Raw genomic sequence first — 17,644 nt, 5'->3', positions numbered from 1 at the left:
TGTATGAGTTTCTTTCTTCTGTTGAACATAAAAGAAGATATTTTGAAGAATTGTTAGTAACCAAACAGTTGTTGATTCCCATTGACTTCCATAGTTTTTTTGCCCAAGTCAATGGGGACCAGCAACTGTTTGGTTATCAAATTCTTCAAAATATCTTCTTTTATGTTCAACAGAAGAAAGAAACTCATACAAGTTGTTTGGAACAACTTGGTGTTGAGGACATTATGACAAGAATGTTCATTTTTGGGTGAACTATTTTTTAAACAATTTTAAATTAATAAGAAAGTCTAAACAATTTCAACAAATTTCCACGAGTCAGTCACTGTAAAATGTGCATATATGCAAAATATTACTCCTTTTTAAGAATCAACAAAATGATTTTAACAAATAGAGACTGAAAAGATACATATATTTAAATTGATTCCTAATTGCTCCTCTTCACGAGAATAATATCCTATTATAAATAAGATTCTTGTTCTTAAGTCACTCGCCTGATTAAATAATGGTAAAATTACATAAAGAATATAACATAAATGTAGTATGTGAACAGTGCTGGATTTCCCTGAATAAAAAGATAAAGCTCTGTCAATAGAGGTATTACCCCTCCATTTAGGATTTAGCTTAGATTAACTCAAGAGTGAGTCTGATGTGTGGGTCAGCCGACTCTCACAGATAAACCGCTGATGAGAGACTGCACATGCAATTAATGGCAGAAAGCAGAGAGAACACAATCAAACACAATTGCTGGCAGAAACATCAGGGTTGATTTCCCCTTCCTGAGAGCAAGGCATTTACTTAAAGGGGTCATATGATGTTGCTAAAAATAACATTATTTTGTGTATTTGGTGTAGTGAAATGTGTTTATGCGGTTTAAAGTAAAAAAAACACATTATTTTCCACATACTGTACATTATTGTTTCTCCTCTATGCCCCGCCTTTCTGAAACGCGTCGATTTTTACAAAGCTCATCGGTCTGAAAAAGCGAGGTGTGCTCTGATTGGCCAGCTATCAAGTGCATTGTGATTGGCCGAATTCCTGAATTCACAATTCCGAACTGTGATAACCACATGTGATGACCCCGGGCTGGACTCCGCTTCGTCCATGGTGAAAGCCGATCCGGTGATCCACAGCGCAAAGTTGTTGTATTTCCTCCGCGACCAGCACGGATCAGCTCTAGGGATGACGAAGCGGATATCGTCCTCTTTTGGAAGGCCAAACAAAGTAGTTTCGCTTTCACAACGAAGCACACAGCGTCTTCAGGACATGGCGGCAGTGTCAACAATACTACAGCGAGAATAAAAGTTACGTCTTCTTTCTTTGCGTGAACATTTGGGCGGTGTTATGCAAATCTTCCCACATCGTGACGTAGGTATGTGGGGGCGTGTTAGAACGAGCCATTTTAGGTAGGCGTGGTTGACTCTTAACTTTTATAAAGAATATCTCTTTGGATTTGAGACTTTAGTCTTTGCAACTTTACAGATCTTCTTTATGCAGCAAGAGCTTGTAACACTTCAAAGAGAAAGGAAAAATTGAAATCGCATCATATGACCCCTTTAAGTTACCGCTCAAGGTAAACAGCTGAGCAGACTCATGACTTCATGTCTCTTTCTTTCTCATCCTCTCAGTGTGAGTCCATCCCACAACAGGGCTTCCGGATGGGTCAGTACTGCTGCCGATGTAAAAAGGGCTACTACAGTCCAAATCCAGACATAGAAAACAAAAGTAAGAATCTTGAAACAATCAAAAATCAATCGCACAGAAACAGCATTCAGTCTTATTTTATTTGTTAATATATAACTAACATGATGCCATATGATAGTATCTGAAATAATGTTTAAACTTAAGTTATTTGTAGTTTTGATAATTAAGCTGTATGATTACTATAGGTGAAAGTTTATGTTTAAAATTAAATGTTAAAAATTAAAATTAAAATCAACAAATACATTGCTATCACTGACTGTCAAGTTCAGCTGCAATTTAGATTTTATTTGTTTATTTATTATTAATGATTGGGCAAGAGTCAAAGTTATAGTAGAAAGGCAGTAAAACATTAGCTTTGACATATTTTTGTACGCAATTTTTTTCCCTGTTTTCTCTGGGACGAGTGACAATAAGTGAATTATTAATGCTTAAACTAATGGTTAAACTATTTTACTCATAATTTCATAATTAAGCATTCTTATTATTATTATAGGTGAAAGTATTCATTTAAAATGTAATGTTAAATATTAAATTAAAATCAAAAACTGCATGGCAATCACTGCCTGTGAAGTTCAGCTTCTATTTATTTATTTAAATATATTATTATTATTTTATTTAAAATTTTAATTAATTTAAAATGTTTTTATATTAAGGATTTTAAAAATATATATTATTATTAAGATAAAAAAATTATGATATATGGTGTTACAGGGAATGGTACCCGAGCTTGTTACCCAGAGGTCCCTGTGTGTCTGCCCTGTTGGCCCGGCTGTGACAAGTGCGAGGATGGAGCCCCGTGTTGGGTGCAGGAAGACTGGCTCCTGAGGACGGGCGTCCTGGCTGTGCAAGGCCTCTTCATAGTCCTTGTTCTTATCAGCATGCTGGTGGCATATCAGTGCAGGAGAACCAAGGTAAGTTTTTAGCACTCGATTTATTAAGCAAATAGGCTATATATATATATATATATATATATATATATCTTACATTTCATGGTATATCTTGCTATGTGATTTCAAACACACTCTCAAACAGGTCCCACAGGTGCAAAAACTTCATGCATGCTTGACAGCTTCAGTAATTTCACCTCGGCTTCCCCTCTCCACTTCTCACAATTTTCTTCTCTCCATCTTTCTATCTCTCAGCGGATCCGATCATCTGGGCTTTTGCTGCTGGAGATGATCCTGTGTGGCTCTCTGTTGCTTTACTTCCCAGTGAGTGTGGGATTCAAATCTTCTTTTCAGATTATTGGACTACAGTTGAAATCATCATGGCCGGGTCGCACTTAGGAGGCAGAAAATGATCAAGAAATTACACACTTTATGGTTACTAGAGAGTTAACCAACTGCAATAACAAAATAACATCTAACAAATTAACTATATTAGTAATTATGCTCCAAATGTGAATTAGGATATAAGTGAGGTTATTATGCTAATGCCGCAAATCACACATTTAAGACAATAGTGCCTTCTCTAATAATTAATAACATTCAAAACTAGGCAATTGCTAAAAGTTTGGGTCAGTAAGAAGTTTACTTAGTAAGACTTATTTAGCAAAGATGCTTATTTAGCAAAGATGTAAATTTGATCACATTTATAATGTTTTAAATGATTTCTATTTCAAATAAATGCTGTTCCTTCTCTTTCTATTCAAAGAATTCCAAAAAATGTCACATTCTTCTTCTTATTAATATTGAAAACAGTTGTGCTTAATATTTTGGTTTCCACCAAAATATTAAGCACAACTGTTTTCAATATTAATAATAAGAAGAAACTTTTCTAGAGCAGTAAATCAGCATATTAGAATGATTTCTGAAGGATCATGTGTCACTGAAGACTGGAGTAATGATGCTGAAAATTCAGCTTTGCATCACAGGAATAAATTACATTTTAAAATATATTAAACTGGAAAACAGTTATTTTAAATTGTAATAATATTTCACAATATTACTGTTTTTACTGCATTTTTGATCAAATACATGCAGCCTTGGTGAGCATAAGAGACGTCTTTCAAAAACATTAAAAATGACCCCAAACTTAGTGTAGTTCACACATAGCATTCGATCATTTAATTATCTTCATGTTGTCAAGAAAATGACATGTTTAATAATATAATGAGAGAATTATTATTATTTTATAAGAATTTTATACCTTTCACCAATAATTTCAGCTCCTTCTTTGACTGTTCTTGACTGTGTTTTCAGGTCTTCATTTTATACTTCAAACCCAGCACTTTCCGGTGTATTCTACTCCGTTGGGTCCGTCTGCTTGGCTTCGCCATTGTTTACGGAACTCTGATGCTCAAGATGTACCGGTGTGTAGCACTTCAGTCCTGCCAGCCTTCCCTTCCAATTCCCTTGCACATCTCTCAGATGAAATGTTGCATAATAAGACGCTATTCTCATAGCATTTAAAGATTCACTCAGTAATTGTATATAATATTTCATAATATTCCTCCATGAGTTGACCCATTCCATGTAAAATAAAGAAGATTTTATTAGGCTACAAATGAGTTCACTTATTTTATGTTTTCTTTTTTTTAAATTATGGAAAATTTGACTGCACCTAGAATTCTATAATCTGTTGGGGGGAAAAAAGCAACCTAATTAAACTCCCATAATGAATCAGCCTACACGGTTACGTGTGCTTCCAGGGTTCTGAGGGTGTTCCTGTCACGTACGGCCCAGAGAGTGCCATACATTACTACCACAGGTGTGCTGAGGATGCTGGGAGTTATAGTGCTTACTGTCAGCTGGTTCCTGTGTGCGTGGACCGTGGGCGTCCTGCAGAACCGAGACCGGAATGTTCCACTGCTGATCATTTCCACCACCTCAGAAGGACAAGGCTTCAATGTGTGCGACCTGGACCGGTGGGACTACATGATGGCTGTGGGTGAGTGATGTCATTTTTGACTGGTGGAAGTAGTCCATTGGTTTTCTTGCGTGTCTGGCAGAGAGATTAATTGAAATTGGGGCACATTAGTAGATCAGACAAATGAAAGGATGAATGGTCCTGGATAATTTAATGTTCTTTGAAGCATTTAGCTGATGATTTGAACACTGTTAACTGTTGTCATTTGATATGATTCAGCATTAACCACTACCTACCATACTAATAACATACCACAATAAATAATAATAATGTTACTGCTATAATGTAATAAATTAGACTAAGTAAATGAGGGACTGACCTGAAATGACACCAGGAGATAAAATAGATTTACACAATCATTCCGGCACATTCAGAACCAAAGACAGCTTACACAACAAACCTTGCATTTACTGTGACACGACTAGCCTATAGTACTTAACACTGTATATTTTCTTCCTTCTTGTCTTGATTTGTAACTCATATTTATGTTGTTCATAAATAACTTTATCTTTGATTTTGTCAAGGGTAAATTATGTGATACTTATGTGTTTAGTCTGGATGTGTTCGATTTTTCAAAAACACAATCATATAAAATAGTCAATAACTTAAACACATCTCTTCGATGATGAATGTTTTTTAAATGTCTACGTTAAAATCATTTCAATATTTTTGTAGGGCTCAAAGTTACAGCTGGTGTAACTGTCTGGAGATCTTAATTTTAAGTAATTAATTGATTATTTATTTATCAAATTTAAAAAAATCTCATTTAAAAACTATTGTTGGGAAAAACTTGCCATGTACAAAATCAAAACTATTTTCGTGTGACAAGAAAACCATAAAACAGGAAATTATATCACAGAGAGAACTTCTATTAACCCTCATAACCATGCCAAGGCTAGTCTTTTATTTTATAAATTATATATTTTTATCTTAAAAAAAGCAACATTAGTTCATATCAAATGGAGTAACCTTAAGAAAACTTGATATTTATGTTGTAAAAAATACAAACGAAAAAAAAAAATCATTGTTTTTGCACTTTTTTTCCTCATAAAAAGGACAAAGAAATGACAAAACATTTAACTTCCTTATGTGTACATTTGTGTATGTGTCAAATAAAACCTTTAAAGTTAAAAAAATAGTTGTTTTTTCTCTGTCAGCGGAGCTGTTATTTCTGTGCTGGGGCAGTTTCCTGTGCAGTGCAGTGAAGACGGTACCTTCAGCATTTCATGAACCACGTTACATGAGCATCGCTATCCATAATGAGCTACTGCTCTCCTCAGTGTTTCATCTTCTCAGGTGGGGGAATAAAGTTGTTCTGATTCAAAACTAATCATAAGAGGCTGTTCTATTGACTTCTTTGTCCTTGTCACTTTCAGATTCGCTAGACCATCAATTCACCCTGACTGGATGCTCTTGCTGTTCTTCACTCACACGCATGTAACAATTACAGTAACAGTCGGCCTGCTTTTTGTACCTAAGGTACTGTCTATCATTGTTTAATATTGCAATGTTATTTTAACCTTTTTTTTATTTTAGCCTTTTCAATGACATCCAATTGCAGTAGGTGAATAAGTACTGGCATAAAGTTAGGTGTCTAAATAACACATTAAACACCTCCTGCGTCCTACTTCACATTCTATAATGTCCTAAATATCATGCCAGATTAGAATTAAATGATAGTATATTGCAAATAGTTAACCAAAGGATTTTGACATTTTGAAAAGGAACACAAATTTGAAGCTTTATGAAACACTCAAAAGTATGTACATTTCTATCAGAGTACATACATAAATATTACATACATACATATTTTCAATAAATAGCATAAGTATTCAAAATGGATGCAGCCTCTATCTATTTATCAAGTACTTTCTGATAAACTTAAAGTTGCATCAGATTGTAGGGCCCACATTTCTCACATTTATGTTATGTAGGCTGTTCCAAGTAAAAATCAGCATTGGTGTCTGTTGCAGTTTCTCCACATGTCACGGCCTGGCCAAGAGGAAATAGCTGCAGAGGTATATGAGGATGAGGTGGACTTGCGACGCTCATGTTCTTACCTCAACAGTAGTTTCAACTCTAACTGCTGGAGTGACCACAGCCTGGATGCTGATGACATTCGGGTAAAACACCTTGCCCCGCAGCAGCCCTACTAACACATGCTCACACTTCCATATTACGAAAATCACACACACTGTATACTGACAATGTATACTTATGAATTAAATAAAAAGCATTAATTTGACCTTTTCATTCACAATAAATTAGTAAATGAACTAATATAAACTAAGTCTAAACTCCAATATAACCTTTCATAAACATTAACTAAACATAACAAAATAATGACAAGATAAATGGAGCTAGGTCTCTGCAATATAACTTATATAATTTAGCTTTTTGCCTTCATTTTATGGGAAAGACTGTAGCAAGTGGTGAGAGAGAGGGGGAATGGGATTGGGACATGACCCAGGTTAGACTCTAACCTGGTTCCCCATGAGCCAACATGTCCTGAGCAATTTTATTATTAAAAATCAACTTCAGAAGAATTACAGAATTAATACCGATGTTAGCCTTCTCCTCCTCCTCTGCCTTTATTTGCCCTCTTTTTAAATATTTCCCTCTAACTTGGTGCCTTTTGAACATCATGTGTTGGACATACCATCACAAAAACCATCCCACTGTATTGCTCCCTCCAACTTTCCTCAACTGAAACCCTTTTTCTCCTCTGCACCAGGATGAGCTGAAGAAACTGTATTCTCAGCTGGAAGTCCACAAGACCAAGAGGATGGCAAACAGTAATCCCCACCTTCCAAAGAAGCGCAGCTCTCGCCTCAGTATTGGGCGGTCCCTTATAAAACGGATCAGTGAGATCCCAGAAAGTTTAAGCAGGCAATGCAGTCGTGAAGATAAGGATGTCAATGCTGCAATAGGAACTATAACCCGATCAGGATCTTATTACAAAAGTCATCAAACCACAAGCATTAACAAGATGACTGAAACTTTAATGCAGCCCTCTCCCAAGCTACAGAAGTCCCATAGTGCCTATGATTGTACCCCAGAACGAGAGGTCTCCCTATTAAACTCCTCCATAAGAAGCACTGAGAAAAGGGTTTCACTGCATTCTGACTCAGGATCCATCAATGCAACACTGCTGGTCTGCAAGTCTGCCAGTGCCCACAATCTATCGGTAGACACTAACCTTCTACTTCCAGAGGCCACCAGGTTTCAAAAGTCACTTAGTGTCATAGAACGCAATGACCATCGCTCTGTGACTTCTTGTAGGAGCACTGAAAATGTGTCACTTTCTGGCAAAACTGCCCCAGCAGAAAAGCCCCAGCCAACTGTGGATGTTGATATAAAGAGGCAGACTTCAAGTGCCTTGCTCTCAGAGTCATTTGACAAGGCCGAGGTCTGCCCGTGGGAGGTTCCAGAGGAACTGCCAGCAAACAAGAATCAAAAACATGTCACATATTCTATTTCAAACCAAGAAGAACCCAAATCACCTGGTGGTACCTCGTCACCAACGCTGTTATATGTTTGTCCATGGGAATTCTTGCCACCTCCTACTCCTCCTGCAACAGAAATTGGGAATGGTATACAGTCAGATGTTGATTCCACAAAACCTAAGCCTCCGATCTCCTGTAGTGCTCCAGGGTCGCCACATACAATCTCTGGCAAGCCAAAGGACTTTCGGGTTCTCTCTTTCCGCTCCACTACCCAAAGTCTCCTTGCAGCAAAGGGCATTGAGGAAGTTGGAATAAGTATGAGCAGAGAAAAAAGCCTACAAGAAAGTAATGTTAAGGAGGGAACACTACAGAAAACCCTGTCCACATCCATGAGATTGTCCCCAGGCAGTGCAGCTTCAGACAAGCGTACCCCGCAGACACACAGACGGGCTATGACTACCGTAGGCACAAAACCTTGCCTTGTCAAACAAATAGCAATACGGCTGCCATCTACTGATTCTCCTGAAAGGAGCCCCAAACATACTGCTCCAGTTCACATCTGTCCATGGGAGTCAGAGGAGGTGATCTTGGAGGTCAAGAAGCAGAATGTGAACGACAGTGTATTACAAAGACAATACAGTGGCAAGCAAGTACTATCTGTGACAGTAAGTAATGATGTCTACAACCCCCCTGAGTTCCAACTTAAATCATCATTGGCTGTTCCTAATACAGAAGTGTGTCCATGGGATGTCCCAAAACCTTTTCATCAAACCAGCATTTCTGAAGTGTGTCTTTGGGAAGTTGTGGAAGTAGAGCAATTGCAAACCAAGAGCATACATACTGATGTCTGTCCTTGGGAAACCGATGGTGACCCATCAAGAGTCACTGAAGACAATATATGTAATACGAATGTTGAAGACCCTATGTCTGAAGACACCCAGAAGCAGGTAAATGTGAAGCCTGAAGCATGCTCTTCCGTACTTGACACAAATATCTCTCAGGTTAGACAGGGATCGATCAAAACCCCTAGTGACACAATAAAACCTGGTGAAAGGGTAATTTATGTTAATGTAAAACAAAGTCCAGTAGACCAAGAACTTGCTCAGGAAGATGCAGGTTCAGAGGAAACAAGTCATAAACTGAAACAAGAAGAAAGTGATTTTCATGAACCACCCCCACCTGTAACTGACGCAAGTCCTTGGGAGTCTGAGCCAAACACAAAAGACGCTACAAGACAGTCTTTAAAAGAGCCAATGATTAAGAAAGCAACTGCTTGTCCGTCGGAAGCAGAGGATTCTGAGAAGTCAAAAGAGAGGCAGGGTTATACGAACAAGGGACCAATAAAAGTAGATCAAAAACAAGAAAATGTTCATGTAAATGTGTGTTCATGGGAAACAAGTGAGTCTGTGAAGACCACACAGAAACAAGAAAGTGTCTGTGGAGAAGTCTGTCCATGGGAGACAATTGAATCAGTCAAGAACTTACAGAAGCAAGAAGGTCATGAAAATGTTTGCCCTTGGGAAACAGAAGAGATAACAAAGACCTTGCAGAAACAAGAAAGTGTTCGTACCGATATTTGTCCATGGGACACAGGTGAGCCAGTCAAGACCTTGCAGAAACAAGATAGTATTCGTGCAGATGTTTGTCCATCGGAGACAGGAGAGCCAGTCAAGACTTTGCAGAAACAAGAAAGTATCTGTGCAGATATTTGTCCTTGGGAGACAAGAGAACCAACAAAAACAATGCAGAAACAAGATAGTGTTCTTGCAGATGTCTGTCCATGGGAGACAGGTGAGCCAGTCAAGACCTTACAGAAGCAAGAAAGTGTCTATGTAGATGTTTGTCCTTGGGAGACAGGTGAGCCAGTCAAGACCTTGCAGAAGCAAGAAAGTGTCCATGTAGATGTTTGTCCTTGGGAGACAGGTGAGCCAGCCAAGACCTTGCAGAAGCAAGAAAGTGTCCATGTAGATGTCTGTCCATGGGAAACAGGTGAGCCAGTCAAGACTTTGCAGAAGCAAGAAAGTGTCCATGTAGATGTTTGTCCTTGGGAGATAGGAGAGCCAACAAAGGCCTTGCAGAATCAAGATAGTGTTCTTGCAGATGTTTGTCCATGGGTAACAGGTGAGCCAGTAAAGACCTTGCAGAACCAAGAAAGTGTCCATGCAGATGTCTGTCCATGGGAGACAGGTGAGCCAGTCAAGACCTTGCAGAAGCAAGAAAGTGTCTCTGTAGATGTCTGTCCTTGGGAGACAGGAGAACCAACAAAGGCCTTGCAGAAACAAGATAGTGTTCTTGCAGATGTCTGTCCATGGGAGACAAGTGTGCCAGTGAAGACCTTGCAAAAACAAGAAAGTGTCTACTCAGATGTCTGTCCGTGGGAGGCAAAACAATCACTCAAACAATCTGTGCCACAAGACTGCACTCATGCTGTCCCATCGAAAAGGCAAGACAGTGCTCAAGACTCTGTCTGTCCCAGAGAAAATGACATGGGAACACCACTAACAACAGAAAGCAGCACAAGTCAAACTGTCCCAGATAGAAGTGAGTTACACCCTTCAGACACATGCACACAGACAACAGAAGAGATGAGAGTTAACCCTCCTTTGGCTTGGCATGATGCATTGTGCCCTTGGGAAATGGGAGGGGGCAGACAAGAATCTATAACCGTGCATGATAATTCAGATGTCTTCACTTGGGAGGAGACAATACCAGAGGAAGATGACGGTGATGCAGAAACTGCTGCAGAGGCCTTCATCTTCCCTCCAGACTTGTGAACTGTGAGGGCAGTATCACTGTGCTTTATATAGCTTGAAAGACTTGTTTTGACAAAATGGATCACTGGCCACACTTTTCAGCTTTATTCAGAATGCCACTCCAATGTCATCAGCACACTTCACAGACTGTTATTTAAGAAAGGATTGCACCTACTGTATGGCAGCTTTCTCTTTCCTCAGCTTACTAAACCATATCTAAAAACTGATATCAAGACAGACTGCTCTCCTGTGCATATTGCCTTTTGGCCTTACATTATCACAAACCCCCTGTTTAATTTGGTATTGTTTTGTGTGTATTTGTGTTTATATGGCTATGTAGATTATATTGTCAGTAAAACCTGCATCATCAATATACCCTGGGTGGAACATTTAGAAAGTTCGATTTCACACATTGTCAGTCAAAAAACATTGCTGTTATTGATGTCAAGCAGTTTCTCTAAATAACGCTTCTCTATCTCCCGATAGAGCCCCTTTCCTTTTGTTTTCTCCTTCTCCATTTCCTCCCAAAAGACTAAGCCTTATTGCAAAAATGCAAACAAATGTCAAGCTGCTCTCTCTCTCTCTGTTGCTCTTTCTCTCCATAGATATGTATAGGTAGATGCCTCATTCGATTGCTCAAAGCACATAGACACGTCCGCCATCTTGCAACAGTCAACTTGATGTCATTCACCATAATAATCATTGAATATTCGAAGATGCCACAATCCTGCACAGCCGATGGTTGTAAAAACCACCAGGATTTAAATTCCCAAAGAAACGGGATAACCTTTCACAGGTGAGAATGCGAGAGAGGAGCGGAACCATAGATATGTAAGGATTGTGGCATCTTCATGTATTAATTGATTACTATGGTGAATGACATCAAGTTGACCCTTCCTATATGGCAGACGGCTTACGTATAGAAACAGTCGCTAATGAGGCATCTATGTATACATATCTTTGTTCCTCTAGGTCTCACTGTCAAAACATGGCAATGGATAAGGTATCCTGCTAATATGGCGACGCCTTCCCGAAATGCAATGCGAAGTGAAAACATTGTGACGTAACTCCTCATTATCTATTAGCATATCTCCACCCTCAGCCAGTTGTACGCTCTCTGCCGTTTTCTCAGCGCTCGAGCAGCTGTAGCGACAGGCCTTGTAAGCAATAAAGGAGTTTTGTAGTTGGATGTAAAAGTGAACATAAGAGTCTTCATTTTCTCCCGACATCAGAGCCACTGAGGACAGAGTGGATTCGTTTTTGTTTTTGATGGTGATGCGCCACCGAATACACAAAAAACGGAAGAGAGGGGCGGGGTGAGCAGTAGCTCATTATCATTTAAAGAGACATGCACCGAAATGGGTCGCTGTGAACAGAGCTGTTTTTGACAAGGTAAAAAGGGTGTTGTTTTACAAGACTATTGAGGAATTTTAACCAAAGTATGTTACAGACATTTCATGAAGACCCTAAAGAATCATACCAACTTGTGGAAAATAAGCATCCGATGTCCCCTTTAAGAGACAAGCTGTCCTGGATGGCGTAATACACACACACACACTTGTATTTGTGGTTTACAGGGACTCTCCATAGGCATAATGGTTTTTATACTGTACAGACTGTATTTTCTATTGCCCTACACCTAAACCTACCCCTCACAGGAAACTGCTGGCAATTTTTGAATTTCATAAAACACCGTTTTGTATGTTTTTTAAGCCTTTTGTTTTATGTGGACACAGAAAGTGTCCTCATAAACCATGTTTACGTTGTAGTACCTATGTCATTATACACATTTGTGTCCTCATAAACCATATATACCTGTACACACACACACACACACACGTTGCTACTCTTAAACACTGTACATGTTAAAATGCTCTATAGTCTCTGTCCCTACTCAAATGGTCTAGACAAACATACCAGATTAAACAGCATTTGTAGCATGTTATAGGTTTCGCTTGTATTAAAATTCTCAAATAAGGCATTCATAGGGCATAACAAAACAAGTTAACAATATACAAATCTACAGAGTAGCACCATGGTATTTCCTTTTAAAAAAGGATAGCAATTTACATTATGCTATGTGAAATTACACAATAACATGGACAGTAAAGTGTGACAAAAATCTAATCTTGTTCTAGGGCAAAGTACTCTTGATCTATAAGAAAATATGATGATTAAAGGTGATTAGTTTTAACATTAATTATATGTTCTTATTGCTGTTTCATAGAAGTTTTAAATCCCCTTATGTGAGCATGTGAAACTAAATGACAAATCTTTGTCTACATGTTTAATTCAACCTATTTACATGCTGCTTTTTTCTAAAAATAATTACAGATATTAGCACAGGTAATGGCCATTAGATTGCACTTATAATTCCTACCATATTTAGAGTTTGTTTTTGTGTTATTCGGTCATTTTGATTGTACTTGCAACATTAGCTTTTGAAACCAGGAAAATAAAGACTGCTTTTGTATGAAGTAAGATTTTTGTAAGAACTAACAGTCAATTTTCAACAGTAGCCAAAGGAAGTTTCCATTAACTTCTGTCAAAGTAAAAAAATGCAATGTTTATTTTTATATTCCTAAAAATGTCAGTTGAGCATTCTGAAATAAACTTTTCAACTGCAAGGTGTTGATTTTCATCAAGTTTCATGTGTAATGAAAGTAAAACCATGTTGATCACTGCATGTAACAAGTCAATATGTGCATGTGCAGGTATTTGAGAGTACTTGAGTTTATCTCTGCTAAAGCCAAATGTGTTTCAAAAAAAGCAACAACCCAAGATTTTAATAAATACAGCAATATTTATTTTGATTATTTGAAATCAGTCTGTACAGAGTGGACCTGTGTTGGATGGAGTAAGGCACCACATTCAGAATTACTTGTGCCACTGCAGTGCCGTTGGCTTTGGTACCTGGTAATTCAGATCCTCAAACTCCTCCTCGGGCTTCATCTTAGGACCAGGAATCAAAACAGTCTGTTGAATTCAGATGTCAGATGTTAAGAAACTTAAAACATTCCACATTTTCTCCTTTATCCTATGTATTATTTTAATGAAACAATCAAAATGCTTTTACCTTTATAATTGGATCTTTTGGCGGAGCCCATGCTGGAACAATCTTGCCATGAAGTCTCCAGCACCCATAGGGGTTGACCAGATGCCTCTCCAGCACTATGTATTCCAGGACGTCCCTGGGCTCATCTTTATCCCCAAGCATCAACCGGCCAAAGCGGTCATAGATTGCCAATGTCTGAGAGATGGATTGGTATCATAAGCCAAACTCTTGAGTACTCCCATATAATCACACTCTTACAGTTGTTATTCTAATTCACTATGGCGTTATTTTAATGACAAATGTCGAGAGCGCATTATTGTAGCGCGAAAGCACATTAATATAATGCGCGAGCGCGAATCTCCCCGCTCGCACGTGGATTTCCTTTGCTCTCGCACAAAACCGGACGCGCACGCTCAGGTACACGCTGCTCTTGCCCAGAGAGTGTGCACGCACTTAAAACGTGTCTCTCCTCTCACTCAAACTGTCCTGTGCACTCGCAAATCTCTCTGTGCTCATGCGCTAGATATTAATTCTTTTCGCACCTGAATTAAACGTTGTCAAATGTTATCAACCAATCAGATTTCAAAGATGGATCTTGCAATTTCTTTATAATTTAATACTACTAAATCATAATAATCAAATATTAGAAATGAATCGTGTGCTTGGATTATTTGTAAATAACCTAGTTTAACAGTTTGGTCAAACCCCTCGGAGCGATTTATCTAAACACAAACAAAAAAGTAGGCCTACATGATTCTTAAAGTTCATGTGGTCATATAGCTTATTCAGACGTAAGATGTTAATGTTTATCATGCTTTAATCAAATGCACCGTCTGGCTGCATTACAACTCAGTTCAGCTTGTGCTGATTTTGAGGATGAAGTGACTGGCTTTCTCAGATGCGAAGCGGAAGTTCAGAGTCCAGAATGTCTGAAGCCCAGAGCTTAGCTGAGATGTGTGAAGTCTTCCGTTTCAAATGATAAACATCAGGTGATGGAAAACTGCCCCTCTTGAAATGAGCAAAACACACTAAATAGTTTAAATGCAAAATCCAGTAAATATCTAACAACAACAACAAAACAATATGTTTTTTTAAGCATACAGTAATGCGTAAAATTAGGTTCAACTGAAACATTAACTATTATGAAATTCTAGTGCAGTTTTACAATTGTTTTGAAAAACTGACTTTATATGTGGGTCTGATACATTTTTTGATTACGCTATTAGTCTATTTGACAGACAGACATACTTTATTTATTTAATGAATCAATTAATGAATGATTAAATAAATAAAGTATGTCTGTCTGTCAAATAGAGTAAATTAAGAGTAAATAAATTAATATTTTTATTTATTTATTTATTCATTCATTCCTTTTTTTTTTTTCAGGAGGACTGTTTTTGAAATATGTTAAAAGTCTCCTATTTGTACCTGTTTTTAGTTAGTTTGTTTCTTTGTATGTTTTTTAAAGAAGTCTGATTATTAAAAATCATTTTTGTTAACTGAAATAAAGCTGAAATAAAATAAAACATAAATGTTAGACTTAAACTTAAAAATAAAAAAATTAAATGTGTTCTTGGCAACTAAGTAGTGAAATAAAGGAAGTTGAAGTATTAACGGGACAAAAACTAAAACAGAAATTAAAATAATAAAGGAATGTAATGCACATAAAAGCCTTAAACTAAAATTAAAATGAAAACTGACGATATAAAATAAATACTAACTGAAAATAATATATATATATATATATATATATATATATAATATATTATAAAATAATAAACTGAATTACTCAATTGTTCATTCAGATATAGATTTACTTACAGGGTAACACCTCTCTGTCACCGAAGAATGAAGCTTTTCTTTGCTAAATCTGAGAAGAAGGAAAAGAGGATATTTACACAAACACATGCTATTTATTTATTAATGCAGATGTTATAAGTGGAAAAAAAATGGAAAAGACAAGAAACACCACATAAATACAGCAAACCTCTGAGGCAGTAACTGTTGTGCATAAAATAGGATTTCTTTCTTACTGTGTGAGTGCTGCATGAGCGTCTATGAAGATCTGCTGAGCTAGTGCTGGGAACTCTTTAGTGGAGAACTCAGGGTCATGGTCCTTTATTTTACGAAAGCTGGTCAAACAGAAAACACCAATATAACATCAGCATAGTGCTGCTGGGTTTGACTTGAAGTATGAAGTTTATAGAGAGTCACTGGGGCTGCGGTGGTTCTTACGCCAGCTGTGATGCTGCGCTCTGACGCAGCTGTTCTGTGCGCTGTTTCAGACCTTCTTTGGAAAGTGTGGAGAGGCGTGCATCTCCTTCAGGAGGAACGTACGGATCAAAGATGCCCGCTGAAATGAAGATCACATATGAAAATTAACCATAATGTGAAAAACCAACATCACTTGTTTAACAATTTATCATCTGAACATCTAAAGAGCAATAGTCAAGACTCAAAATGTTTCGGAGAAGACGCATCTAAACAAAATACTAAGCATATCGCAAACTTTTATGCACTAAAACAGAAGTTTGGACACCCTTGGCTGAATGTGTACTAACATTCAAAAGTTTGGGGTTAAGATTTTTGATTTGAAATAGAAGTCTTTTTTAACGTCATAATGTCTTATTAATGTCACTTTTTATCAATTTAAAGTGTCCTTGTCAAATAAAAGTATTAATTTCTTTTAAAAAAATGAATAGATAAAAATCATACGGACCCCAATCTTTTGAACGGTAACTTGGTGTATGTTTCACACAGTGATCCTAAAAACACTTTGATCGGAAGGTTTATGGTTAAACGTTTGATATTGGTGTAAACTGTGCCAATGTACACATTTCTTAAAAAGTATATTCTTATTATTAGTATAAGTAAATGTATTATTACTTACTAAAGAATGAGTAGGTGAGTCCAGACTTTGTACTGGAGGAGTTTGCATAGAAATGTGAAGGCAATGACAGTAACTTGACATGTGTACCTGTGCATGAGATGTTGATGGCTCTCTCTATGTACTGCTGCCGGACCACCACACCCGCAGCCCGGGCTTTATCCTCCTGCTCGCTTTGGGTTTTCTGTTTCACATTCACCGCCGGAGGAATGAAGTAGCGCTTCTTTGTGCGGATCGGAAGCAACACCGTCTGCGGCAGCCGCACGTCCAGCAGCGACGCGGAGCACTGCATTTTCAGTGAGAGGTTTTGACAATAAATTAGTGTAGATTAAATGTATATTGACCTTTTGCCAAAAAAAAAAAAAAGTGTTGCTTTTCTGTAGAAAAACAGGTAAAAAAAAAAAAATAATTGAAACATTTATAATAGGTACTGAAGTCTCCAGTTGATAACATTTTAGCATGCAGGTGCATATTCACTTAAGTTATGCGAGCAACATCACACATTTACACTGTATATTTGCGAAAGATGCCCTGTTGGCGTAAAATTTTAATTTCATACCTTTATATTCAGACATGTTGCCGGTTGAAGGTATTTCAACGTCCTACATATGGAAGTCGCCATGTTCTCGCCTCACTGTTTAACTGAAAAACAGCGAACGTGTGTGAATCTGTCCTCCGGTGGAGAGGAGAGGTACTACACTATCTGACCTCGTACACTACATGGTGTGTGTGTGTGTGTGTGTTGCAACAAAACTCTGCAGGGCTCCGGCCCTCCAGGAATTGAGTTTGACACCCCTGCCGTACACCGTACAGTATCTGACCCTTTCACACGGTCGCGTCTCGCGTGTTGTTTTTCAGTCCGCGGGATTCACTCTCCATATTGGAATGACTGACAGTGATAACCATAGCAAGGAACGGGACCAAAATATACAAT

At 37.8% G+C, this 17,644-nt stretch overlaps 1 protein-coding gene and 1 pseudogene across 1 annotated transcript in view; one reads left to right on the top strand and one right to left on the bottom strand.

The window, feature by feature from the left end:
- Positions 1-11,195, top strand: part of LOC107718864 (probable G-protein coupled receptor 179) — a 15,330-nt gene extending 4,135 nt beyond the window's left edge. The window contains exons 3-11 of the mRNA XM_016526098.1: positions 1,626-1,722; positions 2,413-2,612; positions 2,844-2,912; positions 3,903-4,012; positions 4,352-4,590; positions 5,727-5,865; positions 5,946-6,048; positions 6,543-6,692; positions 7,304-11,195. Coding sequence (XP_016381584.1) covers positions 1,626-1,722; positions 2,413-2,612; positions 2,844-2,912; positions 3,903-4,012; positions 4,352-4,590; positions 5,727-5,865; positions 5,946-6,048; positions 6,543-6,692; positions 7,304-10,789 — 4,593 coding nt within the window. The 3' untranslated portion in view covers positions 10,790-11,195. The remainder of the gene's footprint in view (positions 1-1,625; positions 1,723-2,412; positions 2,613-2,843; positions 2,913-3,902; positions 4,013-4,351; positions 4,591-5,726; positions 5,866-5,945; positions 6,049-6,542; positions 6,693-7,303) is intronic.
- A 2,407-nt stretch (positions 11,196-13,602) lies between these two features.
- LOC107718908 (39S ribosomal protein L45, mitochondrial-like) lies at positions 13,603-17,419 on the bottom strand (annotated as a pseudogene).
- Positions 17,420-17,644: the final 225 nt, after the last annotated feature.

Source organism: Sinocyclocheilus rhinocerous, unplaced genomic scaffold (assembly GCF_001515625.1).
Source record: "Sinocyclocheilus rhinocerous isolate Xijiao unplaced genomic scaffold, SAMN03320098_v1.1 scaffold1595, whole genome shotgun sequence".
In the NCBI taxonomy this organism is placed as follows: Eukaryota; Metazoa; Chordata; class Actinopteri; order Cypriniformes; family Cyprinidae; genus Sinocyclocheilus; species Sinocyclocheilus rhinocerous.
The sequence above is the reverse complement of the archived record's forward strand: the minus strand, read 5'-3'. Positions and strand labels throughout refer to the sequence as shown.